At 44.7% G+C, this 19,944-nt stretch overlaps 1 protein-coding gene across 11 annotated transcripts in view; it reads right to left on the bottom strand.

The window, feature by feature from the left end:
- LOC111231758 (discs large homolog 1-like protein) overlaps positions 1-19,944 on the bottom strand; it is a 101,361-nt gene that overhangs the window by 40,980 nt on the left and 40,437 nt on the right. For 6 of the 11 annotated variants that reach the window (XM_022758984.1, XM_022758988.1, XM_022758985.1 and 3 more), the window contains exon 4: positions 7,219-7,383. In XM_022758984.1, coding sequence (XP_022614705.1) covers positions 7,219-7,383 — 165 coding nt within the window. Of the gene's footprint in view, positions 1-1,940; positions 2,091-7,218; positions 7,384-17,840; positions 18,019-19,944 lie in introns of those variants that run through there. The other 5 variants (XM_022758983.1, XM_022758986.1, XM_022758987.1 and 2 more) reach the window with 2 other exon arrangements.

The raw sequence follows: 19,944 nt of genomic DNA, 5'->3' as shown, positions 1-19,944 counted from the left end.
AAACCCCGGACTCAGACGCCACAAGAGGCTTTTGCCCGTGGAACCATGTATGGTAAAGAATCCAGAAGATGCAATTTACATCTGCAAAGATGTGGCTCCAATTTACACAGTTACACGGGGGTTTAGTGAGTTGGTTCAAACACTTGACCTGAGGTACAAAATGCCAAACTAACATGCGATGCATTCATTGAATTTACATCATGATACGTATTGTTATCTGGATATGAAATGAGCTGGATCAGAATATGAGATTTTGGTCACATGGCACAGCCCGACTTGGACTGACAATAGGTTCTTTCCTCTTTAATATGGGCCAATGTAATGTTGTTGAGCTGTGTTACTCTTCTGGAAATGTGCATCGTCTGAAAAGTCAATGTACGAAACAAGAAACCACGTCCTGCTGATTCTAAATTTCCCTGATCTTCCCTGCCTGGAATACGCCTCCTGACATTCCATGATTTCCTTGATATTCCATGACTGACTGGCTATAAATAGAGTCGGCCTGCCCTCCCATCATCCTTTGTCGCATTTGGGAATGAAGTGTAGCAGCAGAGATGAGACGATGGAGAAGAAACATTAGTGACAAGTCATTTCATGGCCTCTGAATCCTTTGTCTTGGTGCTAAATATACATCAGAGCTGCTGTAAATCTTTCTGTTGGGGACGAACAGAAGGCCAGCTACTCTGCATTTTACTATCACCCCCCCCCCCCAAACTACAACTCCCCCAACCCTGTTACAGAAAGCCTCACTAAATCTGTCCTTGTCCTTCTCTGCAGGTTCAACCCCCTCCTCCTCCTCCATTTTCCTGCCGTCAGGATTTTCTTTGTCGGCATTCATCTCCTGTGTTGCCATGGTGCTGCCGAGGAGAGCAAGCGAAAGGCGGAGGAAGAGATGAAAAAAAATGAAAGGAATAATACAAAAAAGGAGTGTACAGTACGTCCTCCCAGCCGTTAGTGTCTTTGTGGGATGTAAGGATCCATTCATTGCGATACGGTGGCGGAGATAACTGCCTGCTGACGTCAGTCCAGGGCCGGGCGGCTGCCGCAGATCAAACGTGGCGGAAACAATGAAGAGCAGGATGTGGAGATTTCTCCACCACAGCCTTGCCGCCAGAGCAGGTGACTGTACCGGTGAAATGACAGCGTGGACTTCCTGCTCACTGACCAAACAGTTGTCCAGCTGCTGTTTGGTCTGATGTTAACTCTGACTCCCAAGTAGACCAAACACTGCACGGCTCCGAGTTATTGTACAACTACAGTCACTTCACAGCATGTCAAATGCTCAACATGCTAAAGTTAGCACGTTAATATACCATCTTCGTTTAGCTAATTAGCAGTAAACTCAAAGAGCAGCTGAGGCTGATGGGAACGTCATTAGTTCTGCAGGTGTTTGATCATAAACCAAAGCGTTGGACCTGATGACGGTCAGAGAGTCACCACAGTTATTACAGTTCATCCACAGGGGAACATGAACCTCTGAACCAATCACAACCAATCATCGCAATCCATTCAACAGTTTTGGAGACGTTTCGCTCAAAGCCTCAAATGTCAACCTCATGGTGGCGCTACAAGTCAGTAGGACTTCATCAAATGACAAAACCAAAAGCAGGAAACAGCTGGTTTCCTGATTACCATTTAGAAAGAGGGAAACAAAGAAACGACAAAACGATCCGTTATCTGGTTTTCCTGGATGTGATGATAAGTGAATATCAGGAATTGAAATATCTGCGTGGAAATCATCTTTCTCAATTTTGAAAATATAGCTTGGACACGGAACATTTTCTCAGTGGGATTTCTTTGAGTGTAAGTGCAGTAGATTGATGAGGAGATGAACGTCTCTCTTCTGAAATGGATGAACATTTGATGGAGATGTGAAGAATAAATAATACATCTGTACTGAAGTGATACTGGATGGGAGGGGGGGAGGGGGGCGGCGTTACCTGGATCGGGGGGTAGGGGTTGGAGGAGCAGGAGGGGACGGGGCTGTCCTCTCCGTGGGGGTAGAGGGTGGAGGACGTAGGGGAGGGGAGCTCCGGGTGATGCTGTCCTAACGCTGTAGAGCCGTCAAAGATGCACTCCAGAGACGCTACCTACAGGATACAGGAGGGGGGAGGAGGGGGGAGGAAAGATGGCGTCTCTGAGAGGTTAAACCGCCCAGATCCTGACACATCTTATCTCATGATCAGTTCAGTTAGTAGGTGACTGCCTGAACTAAAGTGTAGACCGACTGATGCTGTCATCACCTCCTCCACTTAGAAAGAATATTCATACAAACGTGTGAAGAGCCGCTGCAGCGTCAACCAACAAACACTTACAGCGTCAGTCTGACATCATTCTACATGTTTCCTCATGTGCAGAGCCAAAGCAACACCATGTCAGACAAATGTACAGCTTCACTCTTTAATAGGGTTCAGTCATTTACCGAAACAGCTGATCACTGTCGTTTTTATCAGACGAACAGGAGAAGGCTTTTGTTTGGGACTATTTTCAGCGGCGGATTAAGGCACATTTGCTCCTGGAGTGAGTGATTGTGCATTAACAGTTTCTGGACAACAATGGCTTCGCCGGACAGCAGGAGACACTCAGCGCTGCTTTGGATCTGCACCAGAACAATACAGGATATCACCCCAATTATCCTTTAACATCACAGCAGCTTTTAAAGGGACAGTTGTGGTTTTCTGACGTGGGGTTGTGTGAGGCACTCATGAATAGTCGGCACATCACCCACAGTAGATTATGATGAGCGTGCTCCCTGTTAGGAAAGCCGAGCGGGGCTCCGACAGAGCGGCAGAGTGATGTGTCGCTGTGGGCACTTATCAAGGGACAGAAGAAAATAGAAAGTCATGAGAGAGAGTCAGTAATGTGAAGACAGAGAGTTGAGGCTGAGAGAGGGAGGACGACAGAGCTGCTCTTGATGGATACGACACAGACAGACGGCTGATGGCTGAGGAGCTGGGACCACACTGGTTAGTTACCCTGACCAGTTAAACACTGGTTGTTACTGGTGCAGGTTTGACTGGTCCTCATGTTTCAGTATAAAAGTTTAGTCTATTTCAAGGTCGGTGTATAAATATCAAGTGTTTTATTGAGGATAAAGCTGCGACTAATGATTATTTCCATTATCGAACATTTTCTCAATAAATCATTTCCTTTATAAAATGACTTTTTCTGAGCATCGGTCAAAAAGCTGAAAGATTTTTAATTTACTGTCACATCTGATCTGAACTTTTGACTGAAATGATGATCTGATTATTATTTATTATATTATTTAATTACTCAGCTGAATGTTGCATCTGATTAAGAAAATAAAAGACTTAAAGGATCAAACATTAAAGACAAATTAAAATATTAAATTCAGTTTCTCACATTTGAGTCTCTGTGTTAAATGTTATTGTTGATAAGTGACGTACCAGTCGTGGCTAGAACATGATTTTCTATTTGTTTGTGTTATTCAGACACTTTGTTGATTCTTTATTTGTTCAACTATAACACATCTGATCACTGTGTGTTTTGTCTGTTTGGTTTTTCAAACAGCAGACAGACACATGAACACAACAGGAAGTTTACAGTTTTTAGTTTCCCAGAGTTCCACTGTTTTCTGTTGTCGGATGAATTCATTTCATTTATTGTTCCTTCCCTGTAACTCTGGACGTTCACAGGGAAAGTAACAGGTAGAAAAAAAGAGAAACAGTTTGTTTCTAACAAACACAAAAAAAAACACATCTCAGTTCTGCTGCTACTTTTTAACTATATGTTATATTTGCTTTATATATAAAACTTTCAGCAAACTCAATAAAATGTTCCAAACACCACAGACTTGTTCCTGTTCTTCAATAACTACATCACTTTATGTTAAACAACAAATATCATGATCTGAACAGATTAAATAAAACAGTGACATTTGTTAAAGACTGAGGGACAGAAACGTCTGTTTGAATCATATAAATGTTTATAGAAGAGCAGAGAGTTGATATTCAATTATATATCAGAGACAAAATAAGGTCATTATGTCTATTATTATTATTATTATTATTATTAGTCTTTATTATGATGATAGATCACAGGTCACACACCTGTCAGAAACAGGTGAGATGATCTCACCCCAGATTTGATCACTTTGTAAGATAGTTAAATAATTGGATTTTTATTGCTTCCAAACTCAAAACCTCGACACAAGCTGCTCCTCCCACCCTCCGCCTCCTTTGACCTCTGACCTGAAGACACTAAGATGAAACGTTTTAGAGAAAACTGGTGTGAGGAGCACTGGACCAAATGATTTCATATGAAGTCAGATGTCAGTCCATGCTGCCGCCACACGATGGCAGAAAAGCTCCACCGAGCGCTTCCTGCTGCCGCTCCGTGTGAAGCGATTCAGACGAGTCCACCTCACTCAGCAACTCAAAGTCGCCTCAGCTTCTACGTGTCTGAAAGGACTCCTGGGGTCAAATAATGTTATTATAACCTTTTATTATTTTATTATTACCTAATATATAACATATCTTTATCAGTTAATTATCACTGATTTTCTTACAGGGTATTCATTTTTCAGTGTGTAGGATCAAATCAAAGATGAAGACAAATGCTCCTCACAGCTTCTCAAAGCTAAAAACAAAGTCAAATGATTTATTTAGTTTAAAAAAACCTCTTCACTCATTTAGTTTTTCATTTTTCACAGGAAAGTTTCAAAGAAAAAGTCCAAATCTGAGCAGCAGACGTCCAGAGATCCTGGTTGAACTCCAAACACACTAGATCCTACATTTCCCATGATGCAACTTGATGACATCTACGTTTTAGACTTAAAATTTTCTCGGGCTCCTGAGGAGACACACGAGTGATTATGTTCCTGTTTCCACAGGTTGATTAGTGCGTTATTAGTGGCGGAGCTCCTTTAACAAGCAGCACAAACACCCAGAGACTGAGCTGATGATGTGACACACAAACAGCTGGATGTGACACACAAACAGCTGGATGTGACAGTGTGGTCTGAGCAGCGACAGACAGACACAGCAGCAGCATGGAGGACGGCGTGAAGGGGAATCAAGTCACGTGACTGAGGGGACGCCAAATTCTCCAGGTTGAGCCTCCAAGTTTCAGAAACACATGGACCGCCTGACGACCGCCTGACGACCACCTGACGACCGCCTGACGACCACCTGGCAAATCAGCAGGTCACAGGTACGACGGTGGGAGACGACAGGATCAGATGTTTGTGGAAGAACGAACAAATCTACACGACCACAAACAATGAGCAGTGACGAGAACGGCGGCGTGTCGTCTACACAGGAAGCGTCTGTGCTTCAGTCCTCAGTGTTGCTGCTCACATTTTATACACAACTCACTTTGTTAAGATTCAAAGGTTCAGAGTTCAAATGTTTTTCCATCAACCAGCGACCGCAGACAGCAGCTGTTCTTCCAGGGGCTGTCGACATGCATCTCCTCACCTCCAGGACAGGTTTACCTGACAACACCTGTCATCAGGTACGTAGCAACTAACTTACTGATTTACCCACTGATACCAGATCCATTATTTTAATGGGTTTGGACTCAGTACACCTGTTTAGTTGTGATATTTAAAAAAAAAAAAAAAAGTCAGAATATTTGAAGAAGAAAAGTGATAAAATTACAATAATTTCAAGTAATTTCATCATCTTTCTCCCTCATTGTGGCCCTAACACTCATGTCATATTTTCCTGAGTCTGAAGAGTAGAGGAGATAAAAATGTGAAGTTTGTCCAGAAGGTGGAGCTACAGGAAAGGTCAGGGGTCACCAAAGGAGTGTTTGATTAATGTCTACGAGGTCCTGACAGAGAAGCAGTGACAGAAGCGAACATCTCATCTCACTGTGCTGCAGAACAGAGAGGTTCAGAAGATCCTTTGTTCCCACTGCCATCAGGCTGTACAACACCTCAGCCAAAGGAAGTGGACTCATCTAATTATTATTGTTTATTTATTATAAACTGTTTTTATTGTTATCAACAATGAGCTAATGGACACACAAATTTACCCTAAGGGATAAATAAAGTATCTATCTATCTATCTATCTATCTATCTATCTATCTATCTATGTGAACCCCATGAATGACCTGCTGAACACTGACGCCAGCTCACCTGGTGTTTACCTGCCGGGACCGACGGGTGGGGGGTCAAACAGGAGGCGGACTGGAGGAATTTGACTCGTGGTGAGTGGATGTGTGTGTGATGACATCATGACAGCAGACAGGTATGAGATACAACAGGTACAGATGTGTATGAGCTTCGGAGCAGCTGCAGTGTTTTAATGAACCACATGTAGGCAATGACATGGACAAGCAACAACCCTCATCCTCCCTCCCTCCTCTGTGTGTGTGTGTGTGTGTGTGTGTGTGTCAACATACAACATGAATGTGTCAGTGTTCATAATTTCCATCAGGATAAAAATGTGATTTTGAAAAGGAAAATTGAGTGTGGAAATTGAAGTTCTGACTCTGGACTGTGTGAATGTGTCATGGTATAAAAACATATTCACTGGTGAAATATACATGAGCACAGACATAAAGAGATGAACAGAGATAAACAGATAGAGATGAACAGAGAGAGATGAACAGAGACAGATGAACAGATAGAGATGAACAGAGAGAGATGAACAGATAGAGATGAACAGAGAGAGATGAACAGAGAGATGAACAGAGAGAGATGAACAGAGAGAGATGAACAGAGAGAGATGAACAGATAGAGATGAACAGATAGAGATGAACAGATAGAGATGAACAGAGAGAGATGAACAGAGAGAGATGAACAGAGAGAGATGAACAGATAGAGATGAACAGAGAGAGATGAACAGATAGAGATGGACAGAGAGAGATGAACAGATAGAGATGAACAGAGAGAGATGAACAGAGAGAGAAGCACAGAGAGAGATGAACAGAGAGAGATGAACAGATAGAGATGAACAGATAGAGATGAACAGAGAGAGGCAGGTCTGACTTTACTGGCTGTTTCACTATCAAACAGATCTGTGATTAATAGTTTTAATGCCAGTGAAAACTAAAATTCATCACATTTTAAGAAAGTCTCGGGCCGGTCGCACACAACCCCTTAAGTAAAGACTTCCCTTTTCAGTCAGTGTTGTCATGGTTACTGAAACAATAAATAGATACTAAAGTCAGGAAACTGACGTGTCGGGCCAGTAAAGTCTGTCACCGCAGAGGGAGAGGAAAACAACAGCGACTCTGCGTCCTACCTTCATAGGTGAGATGTGAGCGTGGGTGACGTATCCGTGCACATTCTCGATCTGGGAAAGGTTCTTCTCCGCGACCTGGACCAGCTCCGGCCCCCCCGTCTCCTCCGTCAGCTGGGGGGAGCTCTGGTCCTGGGGGGACGAGTCCTCATCGTGGTGCCTGTACTTCTGTGACAGGAAAACACACAGAGAGAAGAAACAGTCAGAAACAGAGCAACAACAACAAAAACATTTGTGTGAAGTTGTGTCATAATTGCTGTGAAGTCTTGAGTTATGGCTAAAAAGTGTTTTCTGAGGTCACCCTGACTTTGACCTTTGACCTTTAGCCGCCAAACTGTAATCAGTTCATCCTTGAGTCCAGGTGACTGTCTTTACCCAGTTTGAAGAAATTCCCTCAAGGTGTTTCGGAGATATTGTGTTCACAAAGCCTAAACTGCTTATCGTGAGGTCACCGTGACCTTGAACTTTGACCCCCAAAATCTATTCAGTTCATCCTTCAGTCCTGGTAAATGTTTGAAGAAGTTCCATCAAGGCGTTACTGAGATATCGTGTCCACGAGAATGAGATGGGCGGACGGACGACCAGAAAACAAAATGGCCTCCGCTCTGACTGTCGCCAGCGTGGAGGAACAAAAATCAGCTATATTTCCCAAGGTGCATTTCAGCAAGAAACCTCCAAATTCTGCCATGTTTTGTTCTCAGCTGCAGCATTTTGAATTCACGCCCGCTCTGACAGGCCACTCCTCCCGAGAGACGGCTGCTGAGGCTCATGGGTATTGTAGTATCAGAGATGAAAAAGGGTGTAAATAATTTGTTCTGTTGGTTAGAGTATCCAGGGGTTATGTGTTTTTAAATATTTTCCCGCCCTCTTGTCACATCAGTGTGTCTGTGCCGAGCTGCAGCCTCACATCTGGATGTGTCAGAGCTGAGTCTGACTCACCTGTTCTCTGGCTTCAGGAGGAGAGAGGTTCATGTTGACAGGTGAGTGACTCGCTGGTCCTGAACTGTGACGTTACATAACTCTGACAGGAGCTTTTAACAGTTCATGGATCAGTTTATTGATCAATCCGCTGCAGGAAGTTCAACTGTTTAAGTTATGTTATTTAACCTTTTCATATTTCACACATATATTTTATATTTTAGATCTTTTAGAGTTGGAGTTTCACAGCGTTTCATTTCCACACGTCTAATGCTGCAACATCAGAACTGATCTGAGAACAGTAAAAGAGTCGAGACAGAAACTATAGACACAATATTTAACTTCAATAACTCCACTGTGTTTAATGATTCATGTGAGTTTGACCAAGTTTCCGTGAAAGGAAAGTCGACCTTTGATCCTTCCCTCGTGGTCTACAGGAGGCATTCACACATCATCAGTGATGAAGGTTTACTGTCTTTTGAAGATCTCAGGAAAAGTGATCACTTACAAAAAGCCCTTCATCAGTCAGCTGATGGATCCATGATGAACATGGATAAACAACAGCAGCATGTTAATGTCATGTTAAAAGCATCCATGTTCCATGTGACATGGATGTGCTGAGGGCAGAAGACGAAGACTAAGAGCAGATTAAATGGCAGAATCTCCTTTCAGTCGTCTGGAGACGTGTTTGGATGTTTCTGGTGAGGAACACTGATCCAGCTTTGATTCAGTCGGAGGTTTCAGATCAGTGAAGCCCCGTGTCGCCGCGGTAACACCCTCACTTTCTGCAGCGACTTCAAAGAGTCGTTAATCTGCGTCTGAACGGGATTATCCCGCCTCTGATTGGCCGTGGGGCGACGGGCGGGCTGGCTCGGAGGAGAGCTGTCGCCTAGCAACCGCTGACTGAGGCATCACCGGACGCTGCGCAACAGCACATCCTATGCCGCACAGCAACAGGGAGAATTACAAATACGTGTTAAAACAATGAGATCAATCGAGCAGCCCAGAGAGAATAAAACCAAAGATAAAAGCATTAGAATCAAGAATTGAAAGCCGCTTCATACGAGTGTTCTTGAGTCGTGTTTTAGACTGTTTTAAATCAGACTCAAAACCAGGACCGGTCAACATAAACAACACAAATCAAACTGCATCCAGGAGCAGTAGGGTTAGGTGGGTTTAGTGTAGTGGTTTGGGTGAACCTTTACTTTTGGTTTGTTCTGCATCAACAGGTTTATTTCCTCTCCTGCTCAGTGTGAAGGCTGACGTCTCCATTCATCACAGGCTGAGCGGCTGAAGCTGCCGGACCTCTGACGGAACATTTGGTTAATTCATGAAGGACGACGGCAGCTGCCAGACGGGCGGCCACAGAGAAAACGCCTCCACAGTCTGAGGTGTGAATCCGACCCGGCGCTCTCACCTCAAAGGCGTTTTTACATTTATTCCACAGGAAACCAGCAGGTAGAGTTCAGTGTGAACCCACCAGCAGACAGCAGGACACACTGAAACTACATCACATGTATCAACAAGTCATGGCTGAACACACACAGCTACAAGTACCCTGTCTAAATAAAACAATTATAATAATGACAGATGATTACCTGACCAGGTACTGACTTTCTCATCTTCAATGCTCAGTAAAGTGGAAATCAACAGCCCACAGTCTGTTATGTAATCTAACATTTTAGAGTTCAAAGTTCACGGACACAGTGAGGGACTGAATGCAACATGTTTAATCTGACACGACTCTGTGAATTCAAACACATCACACACGGCTACACGGTTATATATTATAATAATAATAATATAAATAAAACCTAACTACCTACATGTTTACACACTGAACAAATATAGAAACACAAACTGTTTCTCTCAAATTTTGTTCTCAAACGTGTTTAGATCCGTGTCAGTGATCATCATCCGTTACCTGACAGGTGTGTCAGATCCAGCTGCTGATTACACAGCAGGATTATTACATAGGTGAGCCTCAGGCTGGTCGAAATCTTTTATTTTGAAAAAGGACATTAATCATCACTGAACTGTGGATGTCACATGACTGGAGTTACAGATGTGCATTTCTGGGGAGGGGGGGGGGGTCTGTGTCTTCTGTGTTTATAGAAACAGTCTTAGATCTTTTATTTCAACTCATGAAAAACCGGAGGTAAAAATAATTTGGTGTATTTTATTTCCAGAGACTAAATTTAAACAATCAAAAGCAGCTTCATTAATCACGACGCCTCAGCTCTTCTCACAATCCTAATTTGAACTGTGAGAAGGTCAGTCAGCTGGTCAGAGCTCTCACTGCGTCTCAGTTGGACAAATTACAACCATTACAAACCCACATCTTCCCCAGCGCTCCATCATCAACAGCTGATCAGAGCGAAATCACACGTTTTTCATTAACAGCTTTTAATCAGCTCCACACTTCTTCTAATCTAAAGGACAGAGAAGGCAGCGAGGTTCAGGTGGTGGTCAGAACACCGCGATGGTGAAACACTGCTGCAGAGAGGAGGCAGTGAAGTGTCTCAGAGAACAGCGTGTTCACACAGACCAAAAATACCCTCGGCCTCAGACACAATCATCACCGTCTAGAAAACAACCCGTTTATCGTCTCAGACTGTGATCAGCTGTGAGTCTGTGATCCGGACAGCTGGGAACAACTTCACTCTGACTCTGGAGATCCACATGGTGAAAAGCTAACCCAGTAGCCAGGCTAGCTGCTTCCACTAGACTGTCCCATTTTAAAGGCTCCTTCAAACACGTCCTTCTTTTCAGACTTCGCGGTCTACGACGGGCCACACCTGAGGATGCAGTCCCTGACCTGGGACACAGCTTGTATGCTAAGCTAAGCTAAGCTAAGCTAGTTAAACTCTCACTTTTTCCAGCATCATGGAGCATCAGAGGAACTGGCTTCACCAAAAACCTCTGACATTAAAAAGTTAAATGTGTTAAATTCTCCATGAACTTGTGTGTGAAGCAGGTCAGGAGGTTTCATGTTTATTGATAACGTACTATTTGCACTGTAGTATTGATCAAAAGCTCCAGAGCAGCTACTTGATGGACCATACAGTGAGACGGTCGTTTCTCTGGTTGTTGAAGTGACGGAAATACGGACGTTTGTTTCCTGATGCTGTGATTTGAGGATTCCTTAGTTTTGTTGAACTATTAATCTGAGATTATTCTCCGTCAATCCGAGGAAAATATCGGCCGAACGTTTAATGGAAAGTTTCTTCAGACACTGGTTTGAAGCCTGAGCTGCGTTGACAGTAATTATCCACGATGGCAGTCCTGCTTCATTACTGATTTCATTACTGGGGGATTCCACGGGGGGCAGAGGCCACAGATTAACACAGGAAGGCAGATTACACTATAGGAGCGATGCTGACCTCCAACCAGTGGCTGCACTGTGTTAACAACGAGCCATCATTTAATTTGATCCATTATAGGCAGTAATAGTAGAATCATGTGTTTGATATCACAAAAACTGGACTGGGATAACTGGGATGCACGACTAAGATGGAGGGAGGGGTCATGTGACGAGGACCCGGAGGACGCCTGGACCAGCGGCTACGGAGATGTTGGTTTGATTCCCCTCACTGTCAGTGCACATGACGGTGAGCAGCAGATTACAGCAGCGGCGAGGAGGCTGCGACTCAGAGCCCGTGTTCCAGGAACAGATGCCAACGCTCAAGGTTCATTATAGCATTGAATTGTGGGAAAATACGGTTCCACGTATTTCTGAGGACTTCTCGCCAAACGCAAAGATATTACTAGAATTTACACTCATCAATGAAATTCAACCTCAGCAGCGTCTCTGCATCATCGTCGTACAAGAGAATAAAAAACAGTGTAAAGTTTCAGTTACTGACTTGTGTCGAACAAATGAAGCCACATTGGCAACAACCAATTAAGGGGAGAAGCTAAGCTAACAGGCTAGGCTATGAAAACGTAGCTAAGCTAATAGGTTCAGCAATGAATCGACTATCTTAGTGGACTTCCTCATTACAGGTCACTGGTCGTTGTTGCTACTGTCAGTTTAATTATGCATCATTCAGTAATTCACGTTTGTTTAGTGACAGAAGTGAAGAGAAAGATGGAAATTATTTAATAAATAAGGTGAGTGGTGACGAATTCTGTTCATGGAGTCACTGATTCTTCACCTGCCGACCACATGATCAATACTCGGGGTAACTTCACCTCCCTGCAGCTGCTTCCTCAGGTCTTCAGCTAGCCCCCCCCCCCACATACATGTACAACAGCTCGAGCTGAATTTTGCATGTCCATAGCGTGGCAGATGGAGAAGCATCAGGAGGCTTCGGGCGATCTGAGCCGTCACGACACTCGAAGGAAAAACAACCACGAAACACAAAGAAGCTCAGGACGGCCGGCTGAGAGCAGGAAGTGGGAGACAGAGCCGGGTTACAGGTTCAGCTCCCTCTGCGGGTCACAGCGCCGCACAAACCCACACAGCCTGAATCTGTCCACATCTGTGACGCTGAGCACGAGGGCTCCAAGGTGAAAACGTGAACGCTTTGCTCCTGTACATTATTTTGAATTAGGCCATCGGAGCCTCATATAAACTTTAAACAGAGCGAGGGAAGGTGGCGGCGGCGGCGGCGTGCTTACACGTGGACAGAATCACAGGTTCAATCGCTGCTGCAGCTACATGTCAGAGCGTCCTTGAGCGAGACGCTGAGCCCACTCACTCTGGATGAGCAGCACAAATGTAAATGTAGATGTAGGAGGTTTCCAGTGATGACACTGTCTGCCTGAAGAGAGCCTCCTCCTCCTCCTCTTCTCTCTGAGAGCTGTCGAGGAGGAGGAGGAGGAGGAGGAGGAGGAGGCACAGCGCCGACTCCTGCCTGCCAAAAGCTGCTATAAATAGGAGCATCACCACAGAGCGGATGTAGCAGGATGTTCAGGAGGAGGAGGAGGAGGGTTTCTGGATGATTCAAGGATGTGATGAAGAAGGGGAAAACTAACAGAGGAATCACCCACACAATCGAACAGCAGGATAAAATGCTCCATGACTTTTGTCTTTATATTTATCCATCGTTTCTGCTGCTGTCTCAGCACAGGCGGAAAAACTAAACCCACATACAGCTCATTTAAATTAATCATTATTTAATTATGAATCTGAATTCCTTGCTCTAAGATGGAAACTATGTCCTGTGATCATATCACGTCCTCTGTTCGACTGCAGCCCGGAATACATTTGTGACTTACATGACGTCCACCTGTCTCTGGCCAAATATCAAATAACAGCCAATATATCTCAGCACCCTCTGACAGAATGACACATACTGATTTGAAGTTTGAACTTTATCACCTTCATGACAGCGGATTTATTCCAGGGCTGCTGTATCAGACTGCATTAGTTTTAGCTAGGTGTACCTAATAAACTGCCCACTGCAGCCGCTGAGAGAACCCGACTTTCTGTGTGTGCGTTTGTGTTTGTGCTGTTAGTTAATAAAGTATTTGCAAGAAAGGGAAGAGAAAGGAAAGACGAACTCTAAACCTGGATGAGACGCTGGATCGGATGACGGACTGTAAACTCTGACAATCCAAACTCAGACCGTAGAAATCAAACGTTTACAATAATGTTAACGAGAACCAGCAGCGGTGACGGGATCAACTGTTCCTGTGAACACCAACAAGTATCTGAAGGTGTGTCCACACCTGGTTCTCACTATCATTTAAATTGCTCCTAACTTCCAACTCTTATTTGAACTACTAAAAATATTTTTCACTTCATGGATTCTGCCTATTCTGTCTGTAGTTAAAACTTTTCATTAATAAAGTTTTACTTTGAAGTATTAATGTAATGATACGTGTATCTGGCTCAAATCCTAGTCGGCCAGTGGACTGTCAAAACATCCATTAAGTTTTCAAAGTTTTTCCAGCTCCGTCAGTGTCATTGGTACGGCCGGTCAGTGTGGATTATCGAAGGCTGAATTTCTTTCCCAGTCCGACCGTGGAGCAGATACTGGTCTGGTTTACTGAGAGAAGAGCCCTACAAGCTGCTAAAGGCTCCAGCCGGACTCAGAACTGTTTTATTTCTCCTCCATGTGTCCGTTTTCATTTGTGACGGGTGCAGAAGACATGCTAACGTTAGATAGCTTGCTGTTACCCTTATTATACATTTGTTTGGCAAATGTTGCTATCGTTAGCTGGCTAACTGTCAGCATTGCTTTGGAGCATATCACAGCAATTCTAGCATGGGCTAATGGTTGAGGTTAGATTGTTTTTTGTCGGCTCTCGTGTTCACAGGGAAACTTTATTCAGCGGTGCTTCCTCTTGTGTGTTTAGTGGATAATTAAATGAAGCGTTTGTTTTTGTCTGAGATGCTGGTGCTTAGTGCGATACCTAGTGGCAGTGAAGATCATTTACAGAACCTTCAGCAGTAAGAATTGTGGCCCCTGTTGAGTTCTTTTTGTTTTCTCTGGTGTATCAACAATGTACCGAACCTTCTGTGGACTGTTAACACTCCTACTTCAGTCTTATTTTGAGTCTTATTTTAAACTTAAAGTTCTCTACATAAACCAACACCTCAAACCCTCAGTTTTCTCTCAAATTTAAATACCTGAGAACTCACTGTTGAGTGGTTTCTGTCCCGACTGACATCAGACTGTAAACAGTCCGGTCAGCTGAGGAGGTGGATGTAGCGGTAGTGAGTCGGGGATCGAACCACCAACCCTGCCATCAGCTGACAAACCACCTGAGCCACAAGCCGTCCACAAGAGATGAGCTGAAGTTTCATCATGTGGAGCTCAGCATTAACAAACTTTGATCTGGATTGGCCCAGATGACCGGCTGGAGGGGGGTGGGGGGTATTTTTAAATGTAAACATATTCTCATCTACAGCGAATTCATTTCAAACTGTGGACGAGTCGTTCCAGAGCTGCGGGCTGAAACACACCCAGGTTTAAAAGGCAGCAGCCCACTAAACACTTTACGGCTCTACAATGGATAACTTCTGGCACAATCTATTGAGTGTGTGGTAGTGAAAGCAGTCGATATCAGCTGATCAATGGGACTTAATTAAGACTAGTTGCAATCAAACTGTCATTGAGCAGAAGTTACAGCAGCAGGAGAAGCAGAGTGGTTAATCACAGGCGGCGTTTCCATCTGACCATCTAACCTCCAGTCTGAGATTTAAGAGGGTCAGATCCCCAATCCCTCAGATTAACAATAGATACCAATCAAATCCTGATCCACGGCAGACAGGCCACAGTAATCTGAGCGGTTTACTGTGCCTGAGAGTTCAGGGGTCAACACTGCGCTCCGCATGATACTGTAACTACACCCCCATATCCCCCCAGGCTCTATGTGACTGTCCAATCACAACCATGGGGCAAGAGGTCAGTGGAGAGTTTCATTTCAAGTGGATTCAAGTTCATCAGAGGCTTCCTACAACCAGGGTTGATGGAGGTTTATCAGTGTGTCTGAAAGAGGACTTTCCCCTGTTCTTCCCTCACACTGTTACCTGTCCTGATCGCTGTGATCTCACCTGAGAGCTGATAATAACCTGTGAAGACGTCTTTAAAACGGTACTCTGTGTCAGAGCAGCAGCCACATGCAGTGGGTTCAGAAAGTATTATTACCCCTTCACTTCTCACACACTAGATTTACCTTTGAATGATTGAAATGATCTACTCTCAATGACCTATAAAGACAAAGTGAAAACATGTTCTTAGAAACTCAGAGGCCAAGCAAAGACTGAGACTGAAGACTGTCTGCGTTGATGAGGGATTCAGAGACGACATGAAATACTAGAAAGTTGAATATCTGTGAGTTTGAAGGTTTATTATAAATGTTTATAATAAAACAGCAGCGAAGTAAACTAACTAAAATTAATGAAGAGGCTGCATTTCTTTCAAGCACAACCACAGTCAGTCTGAATGCCAGCTTTTCACCCCAAACCATCAATGACTCATTTTAGAAGAGAGGGATGAGTTTCTGTCAGACAGTTGGTTGTTTGATTTGTTTGAATGATGCGTTTCTAACGTCTCAGGTGATGATGTGTCGTTACCCAGGCTCTGTATTTATTTAATCCTCATGAACTGCCTGAATCCTTCATGTGGTTCTGCAGCCGACGGCCTCCGTCAGCAGATCTGATGTGAGTGTGTTTTTGGTTCGCTGAGTGTTTCCCTGCAGAGCACATGTTGACCACACATGCACGTGCCTGCCAGCCTGCCACCGACGCTCCCCCGCCAGCCAATCACGCCTCAGCGCTGATGCAAACAGAGCCTCCGATTGGTCGGTTCAGTGAAGCAGAGACGACAGGCGGCTCGGCCGGCCTATCGTGTCGCGTCAGGTCAAACGGTAAACACAGCCGCTCGGTGACAATGATAACAGGGGCTTTTTCCCCCTCAGCTGTTGTCTGACAGGTGCAGAACCTGGTTCTCATTTCTATCACTTTAAGGGTTTAAATGAAATAATGAAACGTTTTCTGATGTTCAGTTTCTCTTCCGTCCTGCAGCGCTTCTCCGTCTGCACACAGTATCAACATGTTGATATTTTACATAAGAAATATCAAGAGAGGGCAGCAGGACTTTAACAGGCCTGAGCTGAGTAAATGTCGTCCCATGTCGGTGTTATTGCTGTGATGCAGCGTCGCTGTTCAGCTCTTAAAGGTTGTGTAGGTGGAAAACGATGCGTTCAAGTGCATGTAAGCTGACAAATCTTTGAGCCTCAACTTCACCAACACGGCATCTTTTAATTAAAGGATGTTCTCGAAATGAAGAAACAAACCGACTGACACTGAACATGTTTTAATGCTGAGTAATCTGATTCCTGTGAGTAATCTGATTACCTCCTCTGAAATAAAAAGTTTCTACTTTCTATTCATTTTTTACCCATTTTAATCACAAACTATCAAACCTGCTGCCCTCACCCTGACCTCGAACACCCAGATCTAACAAAAAAATAACAAGATGCATTCTGGGAAATGTAGGATCATCTGTTTTTTGAGAATCAACAGCTCAATTGCTCAAAATGTACTACGATTATTTGGTTAACTGATCAGTCGATCGACAGAAGAACCTTTTTCAATAGTTGATTAATATTTTCACTTCTTTTTCTCATCTGACTGTAAATGTGTTTCTATTTTGCGTAACTATTAATCACTAATAACGACTTGAAACGTAACTGATCGACAGATTAATCAATAGCTGCAGCCCTAACTTTGTTGTCGGTGACGACAGCCTGAATTGTTTTGGGTGAACAGGACTTCACCCACGAAGCCGTCGCCCTCACTGTGACCTCACACGCCCTGACCGAAGTCAAATACCCAAATCTAACAAAAAATATAAATGTCAAGATGCATTCTGGGAAATGTAGGATCCTGTGTTTTTGGAGAATCAACAGTTCAAACGCTCAAAACACGATGAGTATTTAGTTAACTAATCAGTTGATCAACAGAAGAAAACTAATCAGCAACTTTATCAATGTTGATCAATAACTATTAATCATTGTTCACAGCTTCAAACGTAATCGATCGACAGATTAATCAATAGTTGCAGCCCTAACATTGATGTCGGTGACGACAGCTTGAATTGTTTTGGGTGAACAGGACTTCACCCACGAAGCTGTCGCCCTCACTGTGACCTCACACGCCCACCCACGTGAAACGCCCAACTCTTCCGAGGATCTCCCTCCGATTTTCCTCCCTAACCGGCGGCGGCGGCGCTCCGGACGTTTCCACCCACCTTGCAGCCGAACATGAGGGAGATGGTGCTGTTGGTGCAGGCCACCTTGCAGTGGCACAGCATGGGCGAGAAACACTCCACCTTCTTCATGCTGGGGGACATCTTGTCGGCGCCGGGGCAGTTGGCCGACAGCCGCCTCCTCCGGGAGCGCTGCCGGCTCCTCCCGCGCCGCCCGGCTCCGGCCGCGGTGGCTCCCGCTGCACCTCCTCCTCCGCCTCCGCCCTCTCCACCTCCTCCTCCACTGCTGCTGCTGCTCCCTGCTCTCACCATCCGCCCTCATTCCTCGCGTCGCTCCATCGCGGCGGGGAGGAAACGACTCCCAGAGCTCTTCCTTCATTCAGGGAGAACCTCCCCCCTCCTCCTCTCCGCTGACCCCACCTCCTCCTCCTCTTCCTCCTCCTTCTTCTTCTTCCTCTGGTAGAATGTATTCCTCTCCCTGTTGACCTCCTCTCAGGCGCTCGCCTCGACTCCTCTCTCCCTCGTTCTCTGGCTTGTTTTCCTCCTCTCTCCCTGTTGCGTTCCCTCTCTCTCTCTCCACACTGACAGAGTGGTGGTGATGATGAGAGCTGGGGCGAGCGAGCACTGTTATGTGTGTGTGTGTGTGTGTGTGTGTGTGTGTGTTAAGCTTTCCTCTGTGGGGGTGTGATTGGTCTCCAGGGAGGGGGGCTGGTTTGGTCACATGACTCATCGGAAACGAGGAGGGTTGAATGAGCGAGAGAGGGAGAGAGAGAGAGAGAGTGGGGGTGTATCCTCAGGGAAGGTAGAGTGATGTAGGACAGAGTCAGTGATGTGGAGGAGAGGAAGAGGAGGAGAAACAGACAGGGGAAGAGGAGGAGCAAAAAGAGGAAGAGGAGAAAGATAACGAAGAGATGAGGAGGCAATAGAGGAAAAGACAGGAAAAGATGGAGAGGAGGAGAAAAAAGAGGAGAAAAGAGATGTTAAGGAGGTGCAAAAATAGAAGAGGTGATGTAAGAGGGAAACAGGAAGAGGAGATGAGGATGGAGGATAAAGAAGGGAAGGAGGAGACAGAAATACATGGAGGAGGATGAAGAGGAGAAAAGGGCAGATACAGTGGAAGAGAAGGAGGAAAAAGAGGAGGAGACAGGAGGAGGAGCGGTGGAGGGGGGAGGAGAGGAGGTGGGATTGTTTCACTCGTTTCCAGCACGAATCAAATGTGATAAAATCCTCAAGAACACAAAGTCTCTGAGAGAAGAACCAGGAACCAGAAGAAAGATGGCCGACGCAGCGAGAAGTCCTCCTCAAGTCTGAGGCTCGGGACTGATGACGTCAGGAACCATCAGCATCTGGTTTACTGCTCTTCATTACCATTTTATTTTATTGGTTTCAACTCGTGTGTCTTCATTATTCTATTGGTCAACTACGTGTCTTAATTACTGTTTTATTTCACCTTATTTTATTTCTACTTTTTCATGCTTTTAATTGACGAGTCTTATTAAGTTTTACTGCTGGGTTGTTGGAGGTTGTTGGGGGTCATTGGAGGTCGTTGTTGTGGCGGCAGGACGTTGGTGACACAGACTCTTCTGATAAATCACATGGTTGACGTCCGGCTGTGTTGAGCCTCTGTAGGTTTTCACGACGGTTTAATTATAGTTTAGTGTGTTTATGATTTTATTTCATCCGTTTACTGAGAAACATTTTAATGAGAAGTTGAATCAAAACCAAACGAAAAGTCAATTAAATGACATGAAGAAGACAGGAGAGTGAACTATTCAATTAATGAGATAAATTCACTAAATTCCTGTTTTACTCCAGTTAAGACAATCTGACAGTGTAAAGGTACGAACAATGACCCAACCCTAACCCTAACAACAACGCCCCGATGGAGGATAGACAACGCAACTCCGACAACGCAACTCCGACAACGCAACCGTAAACCTCTGCAGACTGACTGAACTGGTGGCGACCTCTGATTTCAACAATCAGCAGAGGAAACGCAACCACTCTGAATTTGTGTGTGTGTGTGTGTGAGGGCGTGTGTGTGTGTGAGAGGGTGTGTGTGTGTGTGTGTGTGTGTGTGAGGGTGTGTGTGTGTGTGTGTGTGTGTGTGTGAGAGAGAGTGTGTGGGTGTTATGGTGTGGGGGTG

Source organism: Seriola dumerili, unplaced genomic scaffold (assembly GCF_002260705.1).
Source record: "Seriola dumerili isolate Sdu_G_001 unplaced genomic scaffold, Sdu_1.0 BDQW01000315.1, whole genome shotgun sequence".
Taxonomy (NCBI): domain Eukaryota; kingdom Metazoa; phylum Chordata; class Actinopteri; order Carangiformes; family Carangidae; genus Seriola; species Seriola dumerili.
Note: the sequence above shows the minus strand (reverse complement) of the source record. Positions and strands in the feature narration are given on the sequence as shown.